This window comes from Alexandromys fortis, unplaced genomic scaffold, assembly GCF_014885135.2.
Source record: "Alexandromys fortis isolate MF-2015 unplaced genomic scaffold, M_Fortis_MF-2015_v1.1 scaffold_5, whole genome shotgun sequence".
Classification (NCBI taxonomy): Eukaryota; Metazoa; Chordata; class Mammalia; order Rodentia; family Cricetidae; genus Alexandromys; species Alexandromys fortis.
In genome coordinates, this window is record NW_026067924.1 from 14,620,170 (window position 1) to 14,639,846 (window position 19,677).

General features: G+C 42.4%; 1 protein-coding gene across 4 annotated transcripts in view; it reads right to left on the minus strand.

Moving 5' to 3' along the window:
* The window catches only part of Dcdc2 (doublecortin domain containing 2), a 176,200-nt gene that overhangs the window by 94,195 nt on the left and 62,328 nt on the right, over positions 1-19,677 (minus strand). For all 4 annotated transcript variants that reach the window (XM_050142401.1, XM_050142403.1, XM_050142400.1 and 1 more), the window contains exons 4-7: positions 15,681-15,757; positions 15,420-15,551; positions 10,435-10,581; positions 7,820-7,874 (exon numbers count right to left, since the gene is read on the minus strand). In XM_050142401.1, coding sequence (XP_049998358.1) covers positions 7,820-7,874; positions 10,435-10,581; positions 15,420-15,551; positions 15,681-15,757 — 411 coding nt within the window. The remainder of the gene's footprint in view (positions 1-7,819; positions 7,875-10,434; positions 10,582-15,419; positions 15,552-15,680; positions 15,758-19,677) is intronic.

Genomic DNA, 19,677 nt, shown 5'->3' on the forward strand with positions numbered 1-19,677 from the left:
GCCAGCCTATCAAATTGGTGATCACCAGGTTCAGTGAGAGGTTTTAATCTCAAAAGCTAAGGTGAAGAGCCATAGAACAGAGCTCCTGATGTCCACTGACCTCTACACACATGTGCATACAGGTGCACATACACCACATGTACATGTTCACACACATACAAACATAACCATTGTTGATAACTGATGTCCACACATGCTCCAAACCATCAGTAAAGACTGATGTCTAGGCGCCTTACAAGTAAAACGCAAACCCAAATGAGAGAAAAGAAAGAATTGCTAAGACTTTGTAATATACCTTGTATTTGGTAGATAAATCATATGGAAGTTAAAGAGGGAGAAAGGGAGAGACCACCTGCTCCACTTGTGGCTTGGAACACAGGTCAGACATCAGCAGTCATTGCTGCTAGAGATCAGAGAGTTTTGCCAACTGCTACTGTGATGGCAGTTGGTAAGTCAATACTACTATGTGCCAACCCAATGGTGACTGCAGTTGATCCCGCAGGGCTACTATGTGCCAACCCTACAGTGAGGGCAGTTGATCCCGCAGGGCTACTATGTGCCAACCCTACAGTGAGGGCAGTTATAACGCAGGGCTACTATGTGCCAACCCTATACAGTGACAGTAGTTGATAACGCGGTGCTACTATGTGCTGTTTGCATTAACACCATGTTTTCCAGTTTTAAAGAAAGGTATTGTCAGCACATTGTCTATCAAAAAGAATTTGCTTTCTCAAGGTATGGTGTTCCTATTATCCTATTTTCTCCCCCTACCTGTTTCCCATCTCTGTCTCCATCTCCTTCTTCCCTTTATTTCTGTATTTGTACAGAAGACATACAGATCCCTGAATGCACATGTAGAGGCCAGAGGCTGACATCAGGTGTCTTCTATCACTTCACCTTTTGTTCTTTTTAGACAGTCTCTCACAAAGCCCAGAGCTCAGCAACCGACTCTCCTGTCTCCACCTCCTCATACCGAGATTGTAAGAGCATGCCACCATGCCTGGTTTTTGATGTGGGAGCTGGAGATGCAAACTCAGGCCACTGTGTTTCCCAGACAAGTTCTTTACCTACTGAGTCGTCTTCTCCATGGTCTGTGCCGAAGTCTCCTAATGTCAGAGATACTAGACACACGCACAGTGAGGCTCTCTAAAATGCCATCCCAGAAACAGTACATTATGGCCATATGGCAGTAATCAAGAAGCAGCCAAAATTTATAGTACGCCTTGCAGAAACTTGGTGCCAGGAGTCACTTCAGCCACTGGTCTGTCTGTCTGCACCTCACAGGCGCTCACTCCAGCCACTGGTCTGTCTGTCTGTACCTCACAGGCTCCACTGCAGCCACTGGTCTGTCTGTCTGCACCTCACAGGCGCTCACTCCACCCACTGGTCTGTCTGTTTGTACCTCACAGGTGCCTACTTCAGCCACTGGCCTGTCTGTACCTCACAGGCACACTGATAGATCAAATAGGTAGAACAAACTTGGTTCTAAAGATACACAAATCAAACACAGCCTTCAATAACCCCTCCAGCTATGAACAGTGGGGTCAGCTGGACTTCACTTCTACAGTTCCCTAGGATCTTCCCAGGAAAAGCTAACCAACTCCAGCTTCCTTCGCTGCTATAATAAACCTATTTCCAAGCCTCATAAACTTGCACCCAGAAAATGTAGGCCATAAACTATCAAGTCTGAGGTCACTTTGTGAGCTTGCCTTGCTGAGCAGCAGAGCTTCTACAACGTGCCATCACTCCTCTGGCATTTCTCTCACACGCAGCTCCTGCAGGTATGAGCTGCCCGTTTGCCTATCCTGGACTCAGTTTCCCTTGTAGCAGAATGCAATTTGGAGAACAGGAAAACTTTATTTTAATGTGTTTAAAATTTGTCTCATAGTAACTTTGTGATACTCATGAAGGCATGGTAAAAAACTGAGTCTTGTGTCAAAACCCTGGAAATCCTAATGTTTGACCCCAAATATTACTGGCCATAATATGCATTAGCAAGATGTTAACAAAAGAATAAGTGGATTCGCTTTCAGCAGGCCTGCCATTTTACCTCTTTTCCACTAGAGGGCACCCTGATCATGTGTGCTGCACCATTGCATGCAGAAGACCTGCACGCACAGGGCTTTCTTTATAAAATGACTCTTCTCTTCGTTTGGTTTTAAGAATAGACTAATAACCTAAAATTACTCTCAACTTAGTGACTTCTGCATTTCTCCCACATGTCGGTTGGCAGAGCATTTTGTACAATGAATTCTTCTGGTTGTTACACCCTAAAGTCCTGTTCCTCCCCTCTCTCTTTCTCTGTCCCTCCCATCTCCTTCTCTCCTTCCATCCCACATCCTCCTCTCTTTCCCACTCTTCCTCATGCAATAAAACAATTACTAGAAAGCTACATGGGAGACATAAATTCTTAACAATCTAGGTCTATGTCCCCTTTAAGTTCAGTGCTGGGTGAGGTTAACTGTGGTACCTAAAGCAGGAAGCTCAGCCCCTCCTCCGTAGTCCCCTCACTTATACCCCTCCCCAGGGGCCAGACTGTTAATGATCTATCGAGCCCAGCATTCTCACGGGAAGCTATTAATTACAGAAAAGGTGTAAATTAGTTCTGCTGTTAAAAACCAGGCTTGTGACTGGGTTTACTGCCATAGGATGCCGTCATGGCTCACTGCCAGGCGTCCACACAGACCTAAGTGAGCTAAATGAGAACTCTGCTCTAGATTATTCTCTGTTCGGATGACTGTAACCACACAACAACACAACCCTTGCTTACTTCCTGCTCCCTTGTTTGAACAAAGTATCCTTTAAGCTCTTCCCTGGTTGACATCAAAGGCACCAGGCATAGTCTTCTCTTGTGAGCTGGAATGGCAACCTGTACACAGGCAGGATTTTGAAATCTCAGGCCCCCAAGTACCGCAACTGAGCCCAGGAAGGAAAAGGCACTCAACCAATAACTGCTGGGCAAGTAAACTGACCAGCAGCAACACACTCAAGCAGAGTTATAACAGATAGATAGATACACCACCAATCCTGTGGCCACAGAGCCCAGTTACCTGCAGCCCATACTTGGATTCCAACACCTTCTGCCTTTTCTCCTTTCCCCAATATGTGTTTGCCATAATGAGCTTTAAAAATTATAAATCAAGGGATGGAGAAATGGCTCGGTGGTTAAGAGCACTTGCTGCTTTTGCAGAGGACCAAAGTTGACATCCTAGGATCCATGTCAGGCATCTCACGACCACCTGTAACTCCAGCTGCTGGGGACCTGGCACTCTTCTGGACTTCACAGGCACTTGCATCATGTGCGCGTGCGCACACACACACACACACACACACACACACACACACGTACACAAGTACACATAATTTTAGTGTTTTAATCTTTAAAAGTACAAATCAAATCCTAGTATTCTTCTTTAAGTCCCTCAATGGCATCCCATAAAGGCCTAAATACAAGCCTTGCTTGGTCTGCATGATTGGGCCTGCCTACTCCTCCTCCTCCTTCATCCAGCACACCCTGCCCTAGTCTTCTCCCTCCCTTTCACCCATCAAACTCTTTACCAACAACCTAGATAACTTTGGTTCCTCTGCCTCAACTTCTCCCCCTCATCTCCTTTCTGCATGGCTGGCTCCTGCACATCACAGATATCTCAGCTTCAGAGGCTTTCAATGAACCAGTTCCCTGCCATACTTTAGTTCACTTAGAGCAACTACTGCTGTATGAAGTTATTTAAGCATTTGTGGTTGAATATCTATCCAACCAATCATAATTCCCCTGACACACACATATAGCTTGAAAGAATGTCATGTAAGATCCTGGTCACTGTATTTATACATATAACACTATGTGTGTATAGTTGTTCCTGTCACTTAGTAAATGGTCAACAAATATTGTTGAGTGGGTGGCTGATGGGATGAATAGACGATACAACAGGTTGATAGAGTGAACGGATTGGCAGGTGGTGGAATAGCGGAGTAGATGGATGGGTGATAGGATGGATGGATGATAGGATGGATGGATGATAGGACGGATGGATGACAGAGCCAATGAGTGCATAGCTGATAGAGAGGATATATAGATAAGCGGTGGCTGAGAGTGAGTAGGTAAATGACTAATGGAGTGGATAAGTGGATGGTTAGCAGAGTGGATTGGTGAGTAGCTGACAGAGTAGGTGAGTGGCACCTAATGGAGTGGATGGATGCATGGCTGATACCATAAAAGGATGTGTAGCTGATAAAGCATACAAATGAATGGTGTTGGGAGCTGTGAACCCCCCAGATCCTGAACTTCTGGTAAACAATTTGTAATGCTTGCAGCTGCTCTGAGCACAAGCCCCTCAGGAGTTCCTGATGGCAGGGGAGTGGTTTCTGGTAGGTTTGGCTGGGGCATGGCTATCAATTAAGGATCCATATATAAGCGGCTCTGGTACACAATAAAGGGGGCATTCTTGGGGCATTCTGGCATCAAGGTTGATGTGTGTCTTTGTATGCTTTAATCTCCAGCCCCTTGTCTGGTTCATGAACTGTATGGTAGCGCATAGAGCACAGACAGGCGTGGTGCGCTACAAATGGCAGACAGAGTGGAGGATGGAAGGGTGATGGGGTGAATGGTTGGGTGGTTGATGGAGTGAATAGGTGGATGGCTCATAGAATGGGTGAACGGATGGCTCACAGAGTATACAGATGGATGGTTGTGTGGATGGATGGCGGATAGAGCAGAAAGAGGTGTGGTTGATAGTTGAAGGACGGATAGATAGCTGATGGGGTGAAGGGGTGGGTGGCTGTAGTTATCCACTGACATATGGAATTGTTGAGTCAACGGTTGTTTCCTGCAATAGACCACGAGCATCAAAGAGATGCATGTCTTTTTAGTTATCTCTGCCCTCCCCTGCACCTTGGGCTCAGTCCCACCCAGATACATGGATACCCAATCATCATTCTGAGAACCAGTATTCACAACAGATGCAGAATCTTCCTAAGGAATGAGCGAGCAAGGAAATCGCATAAGAGTGCTGGAACATGTACTATAGAGCAGGAACACTCTTCTATTGTTAATGAAATTTTTAGCTTTGCAGATTTCATACTAGTAAACACAAAATTAATTGCAACGTGCAATAGATGGGAATGTGAAGAGCTTGGTTGTGACTTTAGTCTTGACATCAATTTTCCCTGTGACCCTAGGCGAGTTATTCAGTTACACTGAGTTTCTGTTTAACCGCTGCTTGTCCATTGTACTATGAGAGTGAAGAGCTGAGACTTGCAAGGTGTGTACGGAAAAAAAAAAAATCCTGCCACAAAGCCCTCCAGGAAATAAGAGAACAAAACACAAGCCTTGGGCCTGGAGAGATGGCTCAGAGGTTGAGTAAGCTCACTGTTCTTGCAGATAAGTTTGGTTCCTAACACACTCATATTCAGCTTCAGGGCATCTGACCTTGTCTGACCTTGGCAGGTACCTGCACTCACATGCACATAGTCCCACAAAGGAACATATACATACTTAAAAATAAAATAAATCTTAATAAATAAATTTTCCAAGCCCTTGAGTATATGGGTTCCACTTATCTCTAATGGTGAAGATACTTTTCAGCTACTGACTACAAAGTCCACTCCTCTTCCTCTCCACCCTGAGAGGTTAGATTCCCGACACCTAGATCACCTGTGGTTATCAATGAACTGTCCCCTCCAGGTTCTACTCATCCAGTCCCTCAAGCTACATTACTACTGACACCTGGGCCAAACCAAGCTGTCCTATGTACCGGCAGCACCACACAGTCTCTGCCTCAAATTAGGTCACTATGCAGCTGGCCAAATCAATCCAGCACATTTGAAAGGAATCCATTGTTAATTATTTCCTCTGCCTGCCCTCTTCCTGGTCATTGAACTACCATTTTTACTGGCATCCAAGCTCAAAACCCCGTGGTTATCTCGGTTTCTATCTTTTCCAGCTACAGTATCTACCCAATCACTAAGCAAACTCTTCATGAATAATAACCAGTTTGATTCCCTTGCTGTCTACCTAATCTAGAGTCACCATGTTCTACTCAGGTCACTATCCATGGCTTACCTATGAAATCACACCACATAAATCTCTCTCTGCATAAAAGACCTGAGGTTCCTTTTCTGAGTTGGACAACTTTTTTTACCTCTCAGAGGCTCTCAGGCCTCCCTCTACTCAAGGCTAAAGATGAACAATCCCATGCTAGAGCTCATAGTCATATAAACTGACCTTGTAGCACATCACCTTACACACACGAAGGATCTCTGCTGAAGCCAGCTAAAAACTCATGGTCTCCCTCCGCTGCCGTCTACACAGAGGAAGTCTCTGACCTACCACTTCTACACTTCGTGCTTCACACTTTGTTTTCTTTTCCATTTTAAGCATAGAGGGCAGGAGAAGGGAAAGGGAGGAAGCAGGAGGAAAAGGAAGAGGAGAAAGAAGAGAGAAAATGTAATTTCCAAATCTAAATCCATAGGTCTTATTTGCTTTTCACTAGGTCCTGGAAAGAACTTGGCACAGTAGGGTCTTGGGTGAACACTGAACACTGGCTCCCGTGATGGCATTTTCCAGCTACAGTATCTACCCAATCACTAAGCAAATTCAGTCTCTTCATGAATAATAACCAGTCTGATTCCCTTGCTGTCTACCTAATCTAGACACTACCTAATCCTTCCCTCACACCACCCTCCTCCTAAAACCCCTTTCCTCAGCTACATCCACTAGAATCTGCACTGGTACTCAAAGGCAGTGCTCAAATTTTATGTTCTTGGGTGGTCATTGCTAGGTACCCAGTTTCAGGCTGCCCATAACCCTCCAGGTCATTTTCTGTCTTTCCCTTAGCATGTGAAGCACACTGAGGGCAAGGGCTTTGTCATGAGCAGCACACTCTCCATGAACGAGAGTTCAACAATACAATATAAAACCATTTTTCTTTCTTGTTAAGTATATCATGAAATGAGATAGCAGGAAAAGATACATACTTGTTTTGTCTATTAGAAGACAATCACCAAGCACTTACAACACACCAGAACATGACTGCTGCCCAGCTAATCTGAGTGCAGTAAGAATGCTAGATCAGCTCTGATCACTCCTGCTGAGGCCACTGAGGGAGATCAGAGAATTCTCAGGCAAAAGACAAAAACCTGCTACAGTAGATCTCCAAATCGAAGTGGACTTCATCCAAGGGAGCTACGGATGCAATGCAGACTGGATGCTAGGGGTGATCTGCAGTGCAGGCTGGAGGTTAGGGGTGAGCTGCAGTGCAGACTGGAGGTTAGGGGTGAGCTGCAGTGCAGACTGGAGCATGAACTACGGTGCACACTGAACTGACAGCAGATCAACTACCCATTGCAGGCTCTGGTTTCCACATCACGGGCCCATCATCAGTCCATCAGGTGACAAACAGTGAGGGAATGACCAGAGCAAGCATCTGGGGTGGAACTGAGCATTTAGGATGCTTCTTAATTTTTTCAGAGAAGTACAACCGAGGGTGGCCATTTTCTTACCTAAAGTTCCTTTTTCGTCTTTGTTAGGCACAGAGAACAAGACTACTCAAGCACTACTCTGACCTGTCAAGGTTCTCACACCATAACCACAACATAAGTTGCATCATGTCTCCACAAGGAAAATACTTTGGATTCTATCTTCTAAAAGCATTAGCTCTTCTTTTGGACTTCAGTTGTGACACTGAAACTCTAGTAATGTTTCACATAGTTGCTTATAGGCCACTAGGTAGCAAGATGTATTCCTGTGTATTTAATTGAAACCCAAAGGATGGCTCTATAGCGAGACAGAGCATTAATGAGGAAAGCTGCTGATACTTACACTCCCTTTAGACTTCCTCGATCCAACCATGGGAGGTAGAGAAGAAGCTTTCTGACTGTGGAAACAAATTGCAGTTTGGACATGTGAATGTTAGTTACAAATAATATATGATGCCTACAGCAAGCATTCTAACCTGCTGCCCCTACCCAGAAGCCCTTGTCGGTTGACACTTGTGGTTAGTTCCATAAAACCTCAAAATTCCATTCCAAATCATTTCTAATGGTTTCCTGAATATTATCTGACTCAATGCTTATAAACAAACTTTTAATAAAAGTTTTTATAACATTTTGAATGTAATTGGACCCCATAATATTGCTATTAGGAGATGTGGCTTTGTTGGAGTAGGTGTGGCCTTGTTGGAGGAAGTGTGCTACTGTGGGGGCCGGTTTTGAGGTCTCTTTCTTAAGATTCACTCAATATGACAGTCACATCACTTCCTGTTCCCTATAAGCTGTAGGAACCTCAGCTGCTTCTCCAGCACCATATCTGACTGCCCACTGCCAAGTTCTACTATGATGATGATGGACTGAACCTCTGAACGTAAGCCAACACAATTAAATGTTTTCCTTTCTGAGAGTTGCTATGGTTATGGTGTCTCTTCACAACAACAGAAACCTTAAATCAGGCAAACAGTTTTAATTTAAATTCCCAAATTTTCTATTTGCAGATCAAAAATCATTTTTAAGCTAAGTAACAATAGTGCCAGGTTGAGTCAAAAGCAGTAAATTTGTGGAGCATGGTTCCACCTAACCTAGAAATAGAGTCTCAGGTATCAAGTTCAAAGCTGGCCCAGGTTACAAATACTCTCTCAAAAATAATAATTATAATAATGGCTTATAAAAGTAATGTCTACTATGCCCCCTTGTGGTGGAAAAGAATGAAAAGCACTGGCACTTATATTTAGAGAGTTTTTAAACAGGTTAATCATTACCACATAATAATAACAATTTTTTATCATAAGTTTCAAATGTCTGTGCCATTGGGCCAGAATCCATCTCATAATAAGTCTCTAAAAATAGAATATGTATGTAACAGTAAACCTTATTAATGTTTATGAGAAAGACTCGTAGTGAGTCACAGTTTTTACATTCGTACCACGTGCCCAGGGCTGCTCACAGCAGGCTCACCAGTGCTGCTCAGCAGAAGTTGTTAAAGGACTGGGTAATCAGCAGCCAGTCCATTGGCACACAGCTCTACTGTTCATGAAGGCCTGGGCTCCTGCTCAGGCCCAGCAGTCCTAACTTCCCATTCTGCTACTCACTAGAAGCCTCTGTTAACCCCCGTCAGCCTTGCAGATACAAATGAATAGGGTGATGTCCCCCTCTGCCTCTGCAAAGGACAGTCATGAAGAGGCAATTCTGAGGGCCTGTACGAAACACCAGAGGTGGATCCCCAGCACCCACCTAGAAAGCTCCAGGGCCATGGCTCACGGCTCTGCAGCACAGAGGCTGGGATGGATATACATGACATCCTCACAAAAGGTGTTTCCAAGGGAAAACCAAACCATAGCGCATCACAAGTAGCTACAGCATAAGCCTTGCAGAGGAGATGGCTCAGTAGGAAAAGGACTTGCTACAGAAGTGTGGAGACTAGAATTTGAGTCTCCAATACCCATGAAAATACTCAGAGGGCACAGAGACTACCTTGTAATCTCAGGGCTCAAGAGACAGAGATAATGGATCCCTGGAACAAGCTGCCTTAAATTGAATCAGCAAGCTGTGGTTTAAGTGAGAGACCGTCTCAAATAATAAAGTTGGGAACAGCCAGAAAGACACTTGACATTAACCTTTGACCTTCGTGTGCATACATACAAATAAACACATACACATAAGTCTGAAAGTTTGGCACTGACTCTGTACTCAGCTTCGCTATCGGTTTGTGTAAGGGCAACTACACTGCTTTCCTAGCTAACAGTTTCTAAAGGGGATGGAGGGCAGATAAGGCCACGCATGCTTATCATCCCAGAACTCAGAGGTGGAGGCAGAAACAGTAGGAGTTCAAGGCTAGCCTGGGCTGCACAGCAGGTTAGAGGCCAGTCTAGGCTATGAGAGACCCTGTCTCAAAAAGATAAGCAAATAAAATTTATAATGAGTGTAAGCAACTGTAAGTTTCTCTCCAAACCAACTGAAAAACTCATGTGTTCTGGCTTCACTGCTAGACTCTAAAATGCCCGTGAGATTTATACAGAGAGCACATGGTCTATTATCTTCTTCACAATAATGGAGCTTTGGTACGGAGTCTTTCACAAATTCCAACCGTATGTTTTATGCAACAGTTCTCAGTCATGAATGCTATCTATTCTAACTGATGAATAAGACTATTGGTTACAGAAAACACTCTTTTCTTTGTATTTGAGAGAGGTCAGTCTTGAACTCACTACATAGTTGAGGATTATCTTAACCTCTTGATCCTGCCTCCACCTCTATGCTTGGGATATCATGTGTGCCATCACACCTACTATCAATCATGCACTTACATCTATATATTTCAAATAGATGGAACACATGACATAATGGCCTTTCTTCCCCCATTGCCCACTCTTAATCCCCCTCCCTTTACACTGACATTGCTCCAGTGCTACTTCAAAGAGTGAGAGAGCAAAGACAAGGACTTACCCATACGGCCTTCTCATTGCTGATTTGTCAAAAAGCAATTCACTGTAAGGTAGTCTCTTAAACTTATCTCTGCCAACGGCCACATAAAACTGCCCGTTCTCCAGTTCAGCTCCACTCTCAACCAGTTTTCCTTCTAGAGTATAAAGCCTGTCAAAATACCAATGCCAATGATTAGAATTTCCACAACCATTTGGAGAGGTGCTTAAGAATGCCAACTACACAGGGCACTCCATTCTTGACTTGGTTCATCTGTTACTCTTCCAATTACTGACTGTGAAGCCAAGAGATACAACAGGAACCTCCCATCATGCCAGAGATCTGGGCACTATCTGGATCAACAGGCACCGTCAATAAGCCTGGAAGTCCAGCACAGAAATCCCTTCTGATACCACAGGAAGATGTTAGAGGGAAAAGGGAAAAGTTACTGGTTTAGACTGTATTTCTTTTCATTTGTTATTATTTAGGGGGAGGGCATGTGTGCCATGGTTAAGTGTGGATGGAAGTCAGAAGACAACATTCAGGAACTGGTTCTCTCTGTCCAAGAATCACAGTTCTTCAGGCTTGTGCAGCAAAGAAGTCTCTACACCCACTAAGCTATCTCACCAGACCCAGAATGTAGTGTTTAAATGAAGTTGAGCTTCCGTGGAAGATGGATTGATGTGTTTATCGGCACTGTTTCCATGTATTTTCTTGGTATACTTGTAGGCCAACAAGTTTCCTGCCACATTCTCTATTAAGGATAGCCTCTGGCCAAGGTACTACAGCCAAACAAACAGAAGTGGGTAAAAGTGAGAAGGAAGAAGGGCAGGGGCAAGCCAGCACTAATGGTGCAGAACTGCATAGCATGCATGCTTGTGTCTCCTTTTTAGCCATGCCTAAGCACGAGAGTGAGCATGACCCTCCCAGAGCTGTGGGGTTCATGGAGCCTCCTTTACTGTAAAACTGCTGCTGTAACTGCAATTAATATGTCACTTATTGTAAGAACACTAATTTCTTTACTAGATGGTTTAAATTATCTATGGAATTCTTTTAAACAGAGGAAAGTAGGCCACTAGATAACGAAACCAGGAAGATAATGTAATTTTGAAGATTATAAACAAGCGCTAGTAGTTGCTAGGGTTTCAACATAATGTGTTACAAAAACTTTCAAATGTCTTATATTAAAAATGTTGAATAACAATAATAAAATCCTTCTTTCACTAGAAAAGCTGAAGCAGAAACATCATGAGTTCAAGGCTAACCTGGGCTACATAGTGAGTTGCAGACTAGCTAGCCAGGACTACAGACTTTGTATCAGAGAAGAAAAAAAGGGGGGGGTCCATTGATCTATCAGCTGGCCATGAAGAACACTAAAAATATTAACAAAAGCCCTGGAAAGTATTAGTTCTCCATTAGCATGCAGATGTTAACATTTTTCTATAATGTGGTATTTCCAACTCTATAAATCTAAGTAGGAACACAACCCCTATTTCTGCTTAGCCTACTTCATCGAGTCCACCAATCTGAAACAAAGGCACTGTGGCCAGCCAGTTCTCCATCAGGGAAGCTGTCCTGTCCATCAAAGGGTACCCATTGGTACTCCAGACTCTCCCTGCCTATTGTAGACTGACTAGAAGTACCCTAGAGTCTCCCCTGTCTATTATAGATGCCCAGAAGCACCCCATCCCTCTCTACTAGATGGAGGAGTGCTGTTCACAGGCCCAATTGTGCTCACCAGAACTGGCTCCAGATACAGATGCAAGTCCCCTGGAATTAAAATCACATGTGGCTGAAAACCACTGGCCAAGAGCCAGACAGCCAGACATTCTTCACCCTCTTTCCTCCAAATAGATCCAAATCAAATGTTACATTAGAAATGAAAAGATCTGGACTCCAAGATCTCCCAGCCAAGAGCTGGCTTGTTTAATAGGCAGGTAGCTAGAGCTACTGTGTAAATTCTAACCTGTGATTTTATCATTCTTCTTCAATATAACTTCTGTTGATGACCTATTTCCTTCTGTTGTCTCAAAGCACAGGAATCATGAAAAGGGAGTTTTATCTGTGGATGCTATCAGCAAATTAATATGTTGATATATAACAGAAAGATGTATTCTACTATTATGCCCTACTATTAAATAAGATATGTTCTACTGTTAAATAAATATACTGATGAATAACACAAAGAGTTATCAATGTTCTATGAAGAAAGAGTGGGCTCTCCCAAGTGAGCAGCACCAAGTCTACCATTGAATTAATCATTAAATTTCTCAATTGAATATATTAGCTCACACTTGAGATCATAGCACTCAGGAGACAGATACAGGAGAATTGCCAAGAGTTTGAGGGTACCGAGTAAGTTACAGATAAACCAAGGCTATAAAGTGAGACCTTGTTTCAAGAAAAAAAATTAATTTCTCTAAATTATTCATGTGTATGGGAACATGTATTTTTATTTCTGTTAGTGCTTGCATATCTACTCTTTTCCACCTAAGAATTTGTTCAATTATAAGAAAAGATACATTTAGACAAGAGATGGTCTGTATATATCTTCGTATACTTTATATTATTTGTTGGGAAAGTCAGAATGTATGCAGATGTCAAAAGAGAAGCCTATATATTTTTAAAACTATGCATAATTAGTGATGTTGATTTCCCTACTGAAATCAAAATAAACCAGAAAATAGCTAAGGTTTAAATAAAAATTAAAAGCACAAGATGAAACAACATAAAATTATTTTTATAATCCCAGACTCAGGAAGATTGGAGCTAGTGATAAAATTAGTGAACACAAAGAAAGACTGAAAACTCAAGATGTTTATATACACACCAAATAAAGAAAATGCAAACTGGAAACACATTTGAAACTTACATGCAAACACACACACACACACACACACACACATACACAAAAGGCCAACTTCTCTAATACACAATGTGTGATTGAAAACCAATAAGACAAATGTGCAAGGATCATGACAGATCATGCAAAATGGAATGTAAACACATACTGTTTATTTAGAAATTAGCTAGGAGCATCAGCTCCAGACTGCCTGCTAGGCTTGCCATGCTACCCAGTGTCTGCTTAATCCTGGACATGTAACTTTCCTCTCTGGGTCTCATATGTCATGTCTATCAAAAAGAGAATAACACTATTTAATTCATAAGAATGCTGAGCTAATTCATTTAAAATGTAAAGTGATTATAAAAATACCTAGAATGGAAGGGGAAATCATACAGTACTGTATATCAAATAAATAAAAATCAAGAAACAATGAAACTTGTGTGTGTGAGTGAAATATACGTGTGATGCTATGAGCATGTGAAGTGGTAGACTTGCCATAGGCAACCTTGAAGTAAAGGTCAGAGGGAGTCGAGCGGTATCCTGATCCACCTGTCACTCTCCATCTTATTCCTCTGAAACAGGGTCTCTAATTGAGTCTGGAGTTAATATGGCTGACATCCAGCAAGCCCCAGAAACCCCTTGTCTCTGCCTCCTGAGTACATATTTTGTGTGTGTCTATAACCCTAACACTGAGGGACAAGGACAGAGCCAGGAGGACCAACAGGGCTTTCTGGAAGCCAGTGTAGCTCTGGGTTCAAGAAAGGCTCTTAGCAAAGTGGAAATCACGGTACACAGCATCCTTCTCTGATCCCTGTGTTACAAACACACACAAGAAATGGGGGAAAGGAGGAGAAAGGGAGAGAAGGGGGGGACTAGCAGTGCATATATTTGTACAAGCATAGAATATTTGTAGTTCTGATTTCTAGGGTACAAAAACTACTCAGGAAAGGGATAGTGGATCTGAATGGGAGAAATACTTTAAATTTACACTTTCTGCACTACTTGAATTTTTGTCATATGCTAAGCATTATTTTAAATTGAAACAATTTATACTTATATTTTCAGTGATGATAAAACTATTAAGATAATATATAAACATACATTCAACTGAAGGACATGATATGCAGTCATTTGGGAATTTAGTTCAAGCAGTAGATGTGCTTTGGTAAGTGTGTGTGTGTGTGTGTGAATGGGCACGCATGTATGGTGTGCATGCACCAAACAGACAAGAACGTGTGCATGGTGCATCAGGAGGAATAAGAAGGAGGTAGGTACTGAGAGAACTGCTTGGATTTGGGGACACATGTGAGTGTGTAGGTGTGTGTGTCCGTACACATGCATTACATATATGCTTTTAATGCGTTCTGTTATTTGTAATCTTCCATCAGAAAAAAAAGATATACATTAGCTTGCCTGAAGGGATCATTTCAGGGCCAGTGAGAGACTTCAGTGAGTAAAGGCACTTGCCAGAAGCCTAACAACCTGAGTTTAAACCCCAAGACCCACATGGTGGAAGGAGAGAAATGACTTCCAAAGGCTGTCTTCTGGCCTCCATATGTACTCACACACAGACATACACACACACAAACAAACAAACATAAATAAGTAAATAAATGTAGTAAAAATAATACCCTAAGTAATAACTTCATAGGCTATACTATGCTTTAAATGTTCATTTAAATTTCACTAAAAATGCTTTTGGTTTTCATTTTGGAGTATCTCACTTACCCTCCCTCACCTGTCTCCTCCTGAAGCTCATCTCCTCTTGCTAGCATCAGACATTTTTGCCTGAGACAAACAGTTTAAACCCCTGAACAAACAGTCTTGCCTCCCTGGGGAAAGAACAATCAACTAACAATCAAGAAGCTGGTAGAGGCCAAGAAGTCCCTTTCTCTTAGCGTAGAATGATGCTTGTTTATGACTCTGCACTAAAATAGCAAAAGCAGGTGAAATCTCTTGATGTGTTCCAACTTGCCACAGACTGATAGAAACAAACCCCACTAAAGTGCCATTATATATCATAGTCTTCATATAAAGAAACTGAGGCACATTAAGCTTAACAGGGTCAGCCTAACTTCAAATCTAGGAATCAGTGACTGCAGAGCCCATGGGAATCTTCGAGGATTCCCAAACCATCCCCGCTGTGGGAAGTGCTATGACACACCTGTGGACAGCCCCACTCCGAAGAGTTATTTTTTCTGTGACCATCTGTAGTACGTGATCCCATTGATTTAAAGCTTTTCTAGGGATGAGGAGTCGAGAAGCTGGGCTTATGAGGTCTCCATTTGCAATCAAGCTGTGGAAGAAAAGAAAAACCAGACAACACATCTGAAAACTGTTATATTCATAACATTCAAATTCCAGCCCCCAAGGAAAGCACATAGTCAATTAATTCTACCCTAAAATATGAAGGGCTCCAACTTACAAAATGGTGCAAGGCTCATGCAGTGATTTCCTGAAACGGGCAGACACATTGATCCTGCTGTGGATGACTGGCTTCACCTTCAAAAGCAAAGCAAAAGGGAAAAAGTCACCAGCTTTCTAAAGGATAAACAGGATGGTACTCGTGCTGAAATAAGGTAATACCACCTTGTTCTGACTCCATTTTGTGTTTGTTTAAACAGTTCTCAGTCCTCTACCCCGCTCTACACAATGGTCAGATCTACCTTTGCAACACATTTGAGATGGCCTTCACCATTGTCCAGATATATTAATTAAAATAAACTAAAATAACTAGTAAAAAAGGCAAAAATATTAACATGCTATATCTAAAATAATTACTATGCTCTGCCAGGAATGAAAGTTTCCAGGTTATTTTGATCTAATATAATTTTGATATAAATCTTGGTCTTTGTGAGGTTTGTCTTTAAAAACTCTACATCTTTGAGCTTGGGCACTAAGAGACTCTTCAGAGACATGAGGCCATTCTTAATGTGGCCTACTTATGGACCTTTATTGATAAGGGAATAAAATCTTTTAATTGGCTTAATCAGCAGAGTTGTAAATAATTATTTCACATGAATCATTTCAAGGCCTCTGTTAAAGCCTTGCTGTCTTTCCACTTGGACACACATTCCAGATTCACCCTTCACCAATAATTAGACGCCATCAAAGAAGCTCTCCAAAAAATTAAAGGAAAAAATCCTACATTAATCGCTAGGCACACTTACTACAATCTATGCCAGAGGTACAAACAAATCAAGGCAACTCTTTAAACAATGCTTCCAGAAAAGTACAATCAAATAATCCTATAAAATCCCGACTTTGGAAGAGCCTCTCCTGCAATTGCAGGGCTGTTTCTGGCCATCTCTCCTCCCAGTGTTGGCACACCTGCTCTCAACTACTGAAGCCCCACCTTGATCTGTGAATAAAACTTTTCCGCTTCATCCTGTGTTCATCACGGACACTCTATCACTACCCTGGCCCCTCGGCTCTTATAGCTAAGGGACTCTGATTGCCCCCTCTCTTTTTTACAAAAGATCTCTATCCTAAGCTCCCTTCAAACTCACTAGGTAGCCACGGACGACCTTGAACTTCTTACCCTCCAGTCTCCAACTCCCAGGTGCTGGGATTACAGGCATGACTCATCATGCCCAGTTTATGTAGTACTGAAGACCAAACCCAGGGCTAGGCAAGCACTCTACTGACCTGCATCCCCTGCCCTCCCCATCTGCTTTTGCCTCTGGAGAGTAGGGTGCAGTTAAAGCCACATATCCCTGTGGAAAAACACACAAGAAAGGGCTTTTATCACCACCCTAGACCTTAGAAATGCTCTGCCAACCTCCACTCACTTATTATGACAAAATTAGTTTCTATCTTTATAATGAGTAATTCAAGGCCTTACTTACATCTCATGATACACACACATGCACACACACACACAACACACACACACACACTAAGCCAATAGACATAAAGGTCTTTGCTTCTCTTTCTTCCACAGCCCAGCTCTCCCACATCTCCAGCCCTTTCTCCTTTTTCATCCACCTCAGAAGACCTTTGTCCCCTTAAAAGACTGTGCTCCATCTTAATTTTGTCACCAGCCTTCTCCACTTGCTCCACTAATGCTGAGACTCTCCATCTGGAGTCTGTAGTTTTGTTTTTCCCTTGGCCCTACACCCTTCTCAAGTGCAGTCCCCCACTTTCCATCCTTCGTGTGACACCAACTCCCATCCTGTCTTCTCTTCAGTATTCTACAATATGGCTTCCATCTGTACTACTGGGAACCAACTCTCCATCACGGTCCTGGACCAGGCTCTTCTGTCATCAGCCCTCGTCTTCTGACAAAGCTCTGTCCCCTTAAGCTGTGTGCTTTCACCTAAATAGCTTGCCACTGTCCCTAAGGCATGCCCTGTGTCTACTTGTGCTTTTGCTCACTTCATCCCTCTGCCTAAAATATCCTCCCCATTTCTCCAACTGAAATTTTACTTCCTCTTCAAGGCTTGACTGCACTATGCCCCCATCACTTGCCTTTCTCCTCAGGCAGTGGCTGCAGCTGCTGCTGCAATCTCAATGACAGCACTTAGGGTTTAGGGGTGAGGGCCTCCACTATATTAATGCGCTTTCTAGAAGCACTACGGCCAAAAGCAACTTGCAAAAATATATATTTATCCACACAATCAAACAGGAGAACTTGGAATTTTGTGAAATAGAGGATACATAGTTTTTTAGATGGATGATGTTTATGACAAGATCAAATTGACCTGAAGAGTCTCTTCCTTTGCTTAGCTCATACGCTTCATAAAAACCTGGAGTTAACACACAAGCAGTACTATCTGAGACAGGGCTGGGGCTTAAGCAGTCCTTAGAAAACAGAAAATCTTCATAGCCTGCTTGCTTGCTCTTAAGTCCCTGCCAGCTAAGTGTGAAGGAATCTGCACCCAGATGAGGGACAGGCCTTCCTGCCGTGTCTCTCACAGTCCCTTTCTTTCACAACCCCCACCACAACTGTACTTCCTGACGGCTCAGATGGCAGCTGCTGGGGTGTCCATGGTTCTCTGCTGCCCTGTCTTGTCTTTCCCATAGCACTTATTGTCACCTAAGTGTGTCGTATCGACTTGGTTTGCAATCACCAATTCCTGTTGCTTTACTTGCTCTCAGTGTAACTCAGTAATGCAGTCAACACACACTACATCAGTTGACACGTTTTCAGTCTGTATAGGTCTTACCACACACTCTTGGTAGTTTGAAACCTTGTTGAATTGTTGAATTAAAGATAAAGATAAGTAAGTTATATAAAGAGGGCTGGAGGGATGGCTCAGAGGTTAAGAGCATTGCCTGCTCTTCCAAAGGTCCTGAGTTCAATTCCCAGCAACCACATGGTGGCTCACAACCATCTGTAATGGGGTCTGGTGCCCTCTTCTGGCCTTCAGGCATACACACAGACAGCATATTGTATACATAATAAATAAATATTTAAAAAAAGTAAGTTATATAAATTATTTTAAAGTTCTTGTCTAAATTATTTCACTTTAGTAATTTAGAGAAATAAATACATACATTATAACTCTAACTTTATTCTGAATATAAAAGTTGGTAGTTGAAAAAAATCACAGCATTAGTACGAAAATTTTATACATGGTTATTTTCAGCATGGCAAAGATCTCCACCAAGGTTTCATGATTAACCATCTAAATTGAAGACTAATCTTAATTACATTTAACCCCAGTGATACTAACTAAATCTGCATTGTCATTTTCCGACAGACCAATAAAAGTATCTGAAAATTAAAGTAATATATCTGAATTTAAAAATCAATAAAAAATATTGATTAAATCAATTTTTAATTTTTAAATAGTTACCTTTTTGTTCTTGTTTTGAGACAGGTTTTTATGTTGCCTAGGCTTATCCTCATATTTGCTATATAGCCAAGACTGACCTTGAACTACTGCCTACCTCTACCTTCCAAGTGCTGGAGTAACAGGAGCATGCCACCATATCCAGCGTATCATGCATGCTTCTAATTAGCATTTTCAATAACATCACATCTAAATTCAAGATAAACCAAATCAACTGGAGTGGGGGCTTTCCAGAGCTTTGACTGGGAAGAGTGTTGGTCAAGTGCTCATCTATATTATGACCCTGGTAATGGGAGACAATGGTAAATGAGAGTTCTTATAATTTTATCAATCCTCTTATAAGCACACGCTTCCCCTTGGCCTTTGGCACAGACAGTATTTAGCATGAGAATGATGTGAAGTGTCTTCACACTGAGTCTGAAGGTGTGCACACTAGGGCTAGAGGCTAAGGAGCTCCCACTCCCACCTTGTGAAGCAGGGTAGGTCACACAGGTGAGCAGGCTGAGCAGGTTCAGCGTGTAACCTGTACCTGAGACCAAGTCAAATACACTGGCACCACTTGTTGGTTTGGGGAATGAATATTCTTGTAGAACAAAGTAGAACAGCAGTCGTGAGAGACTAGTA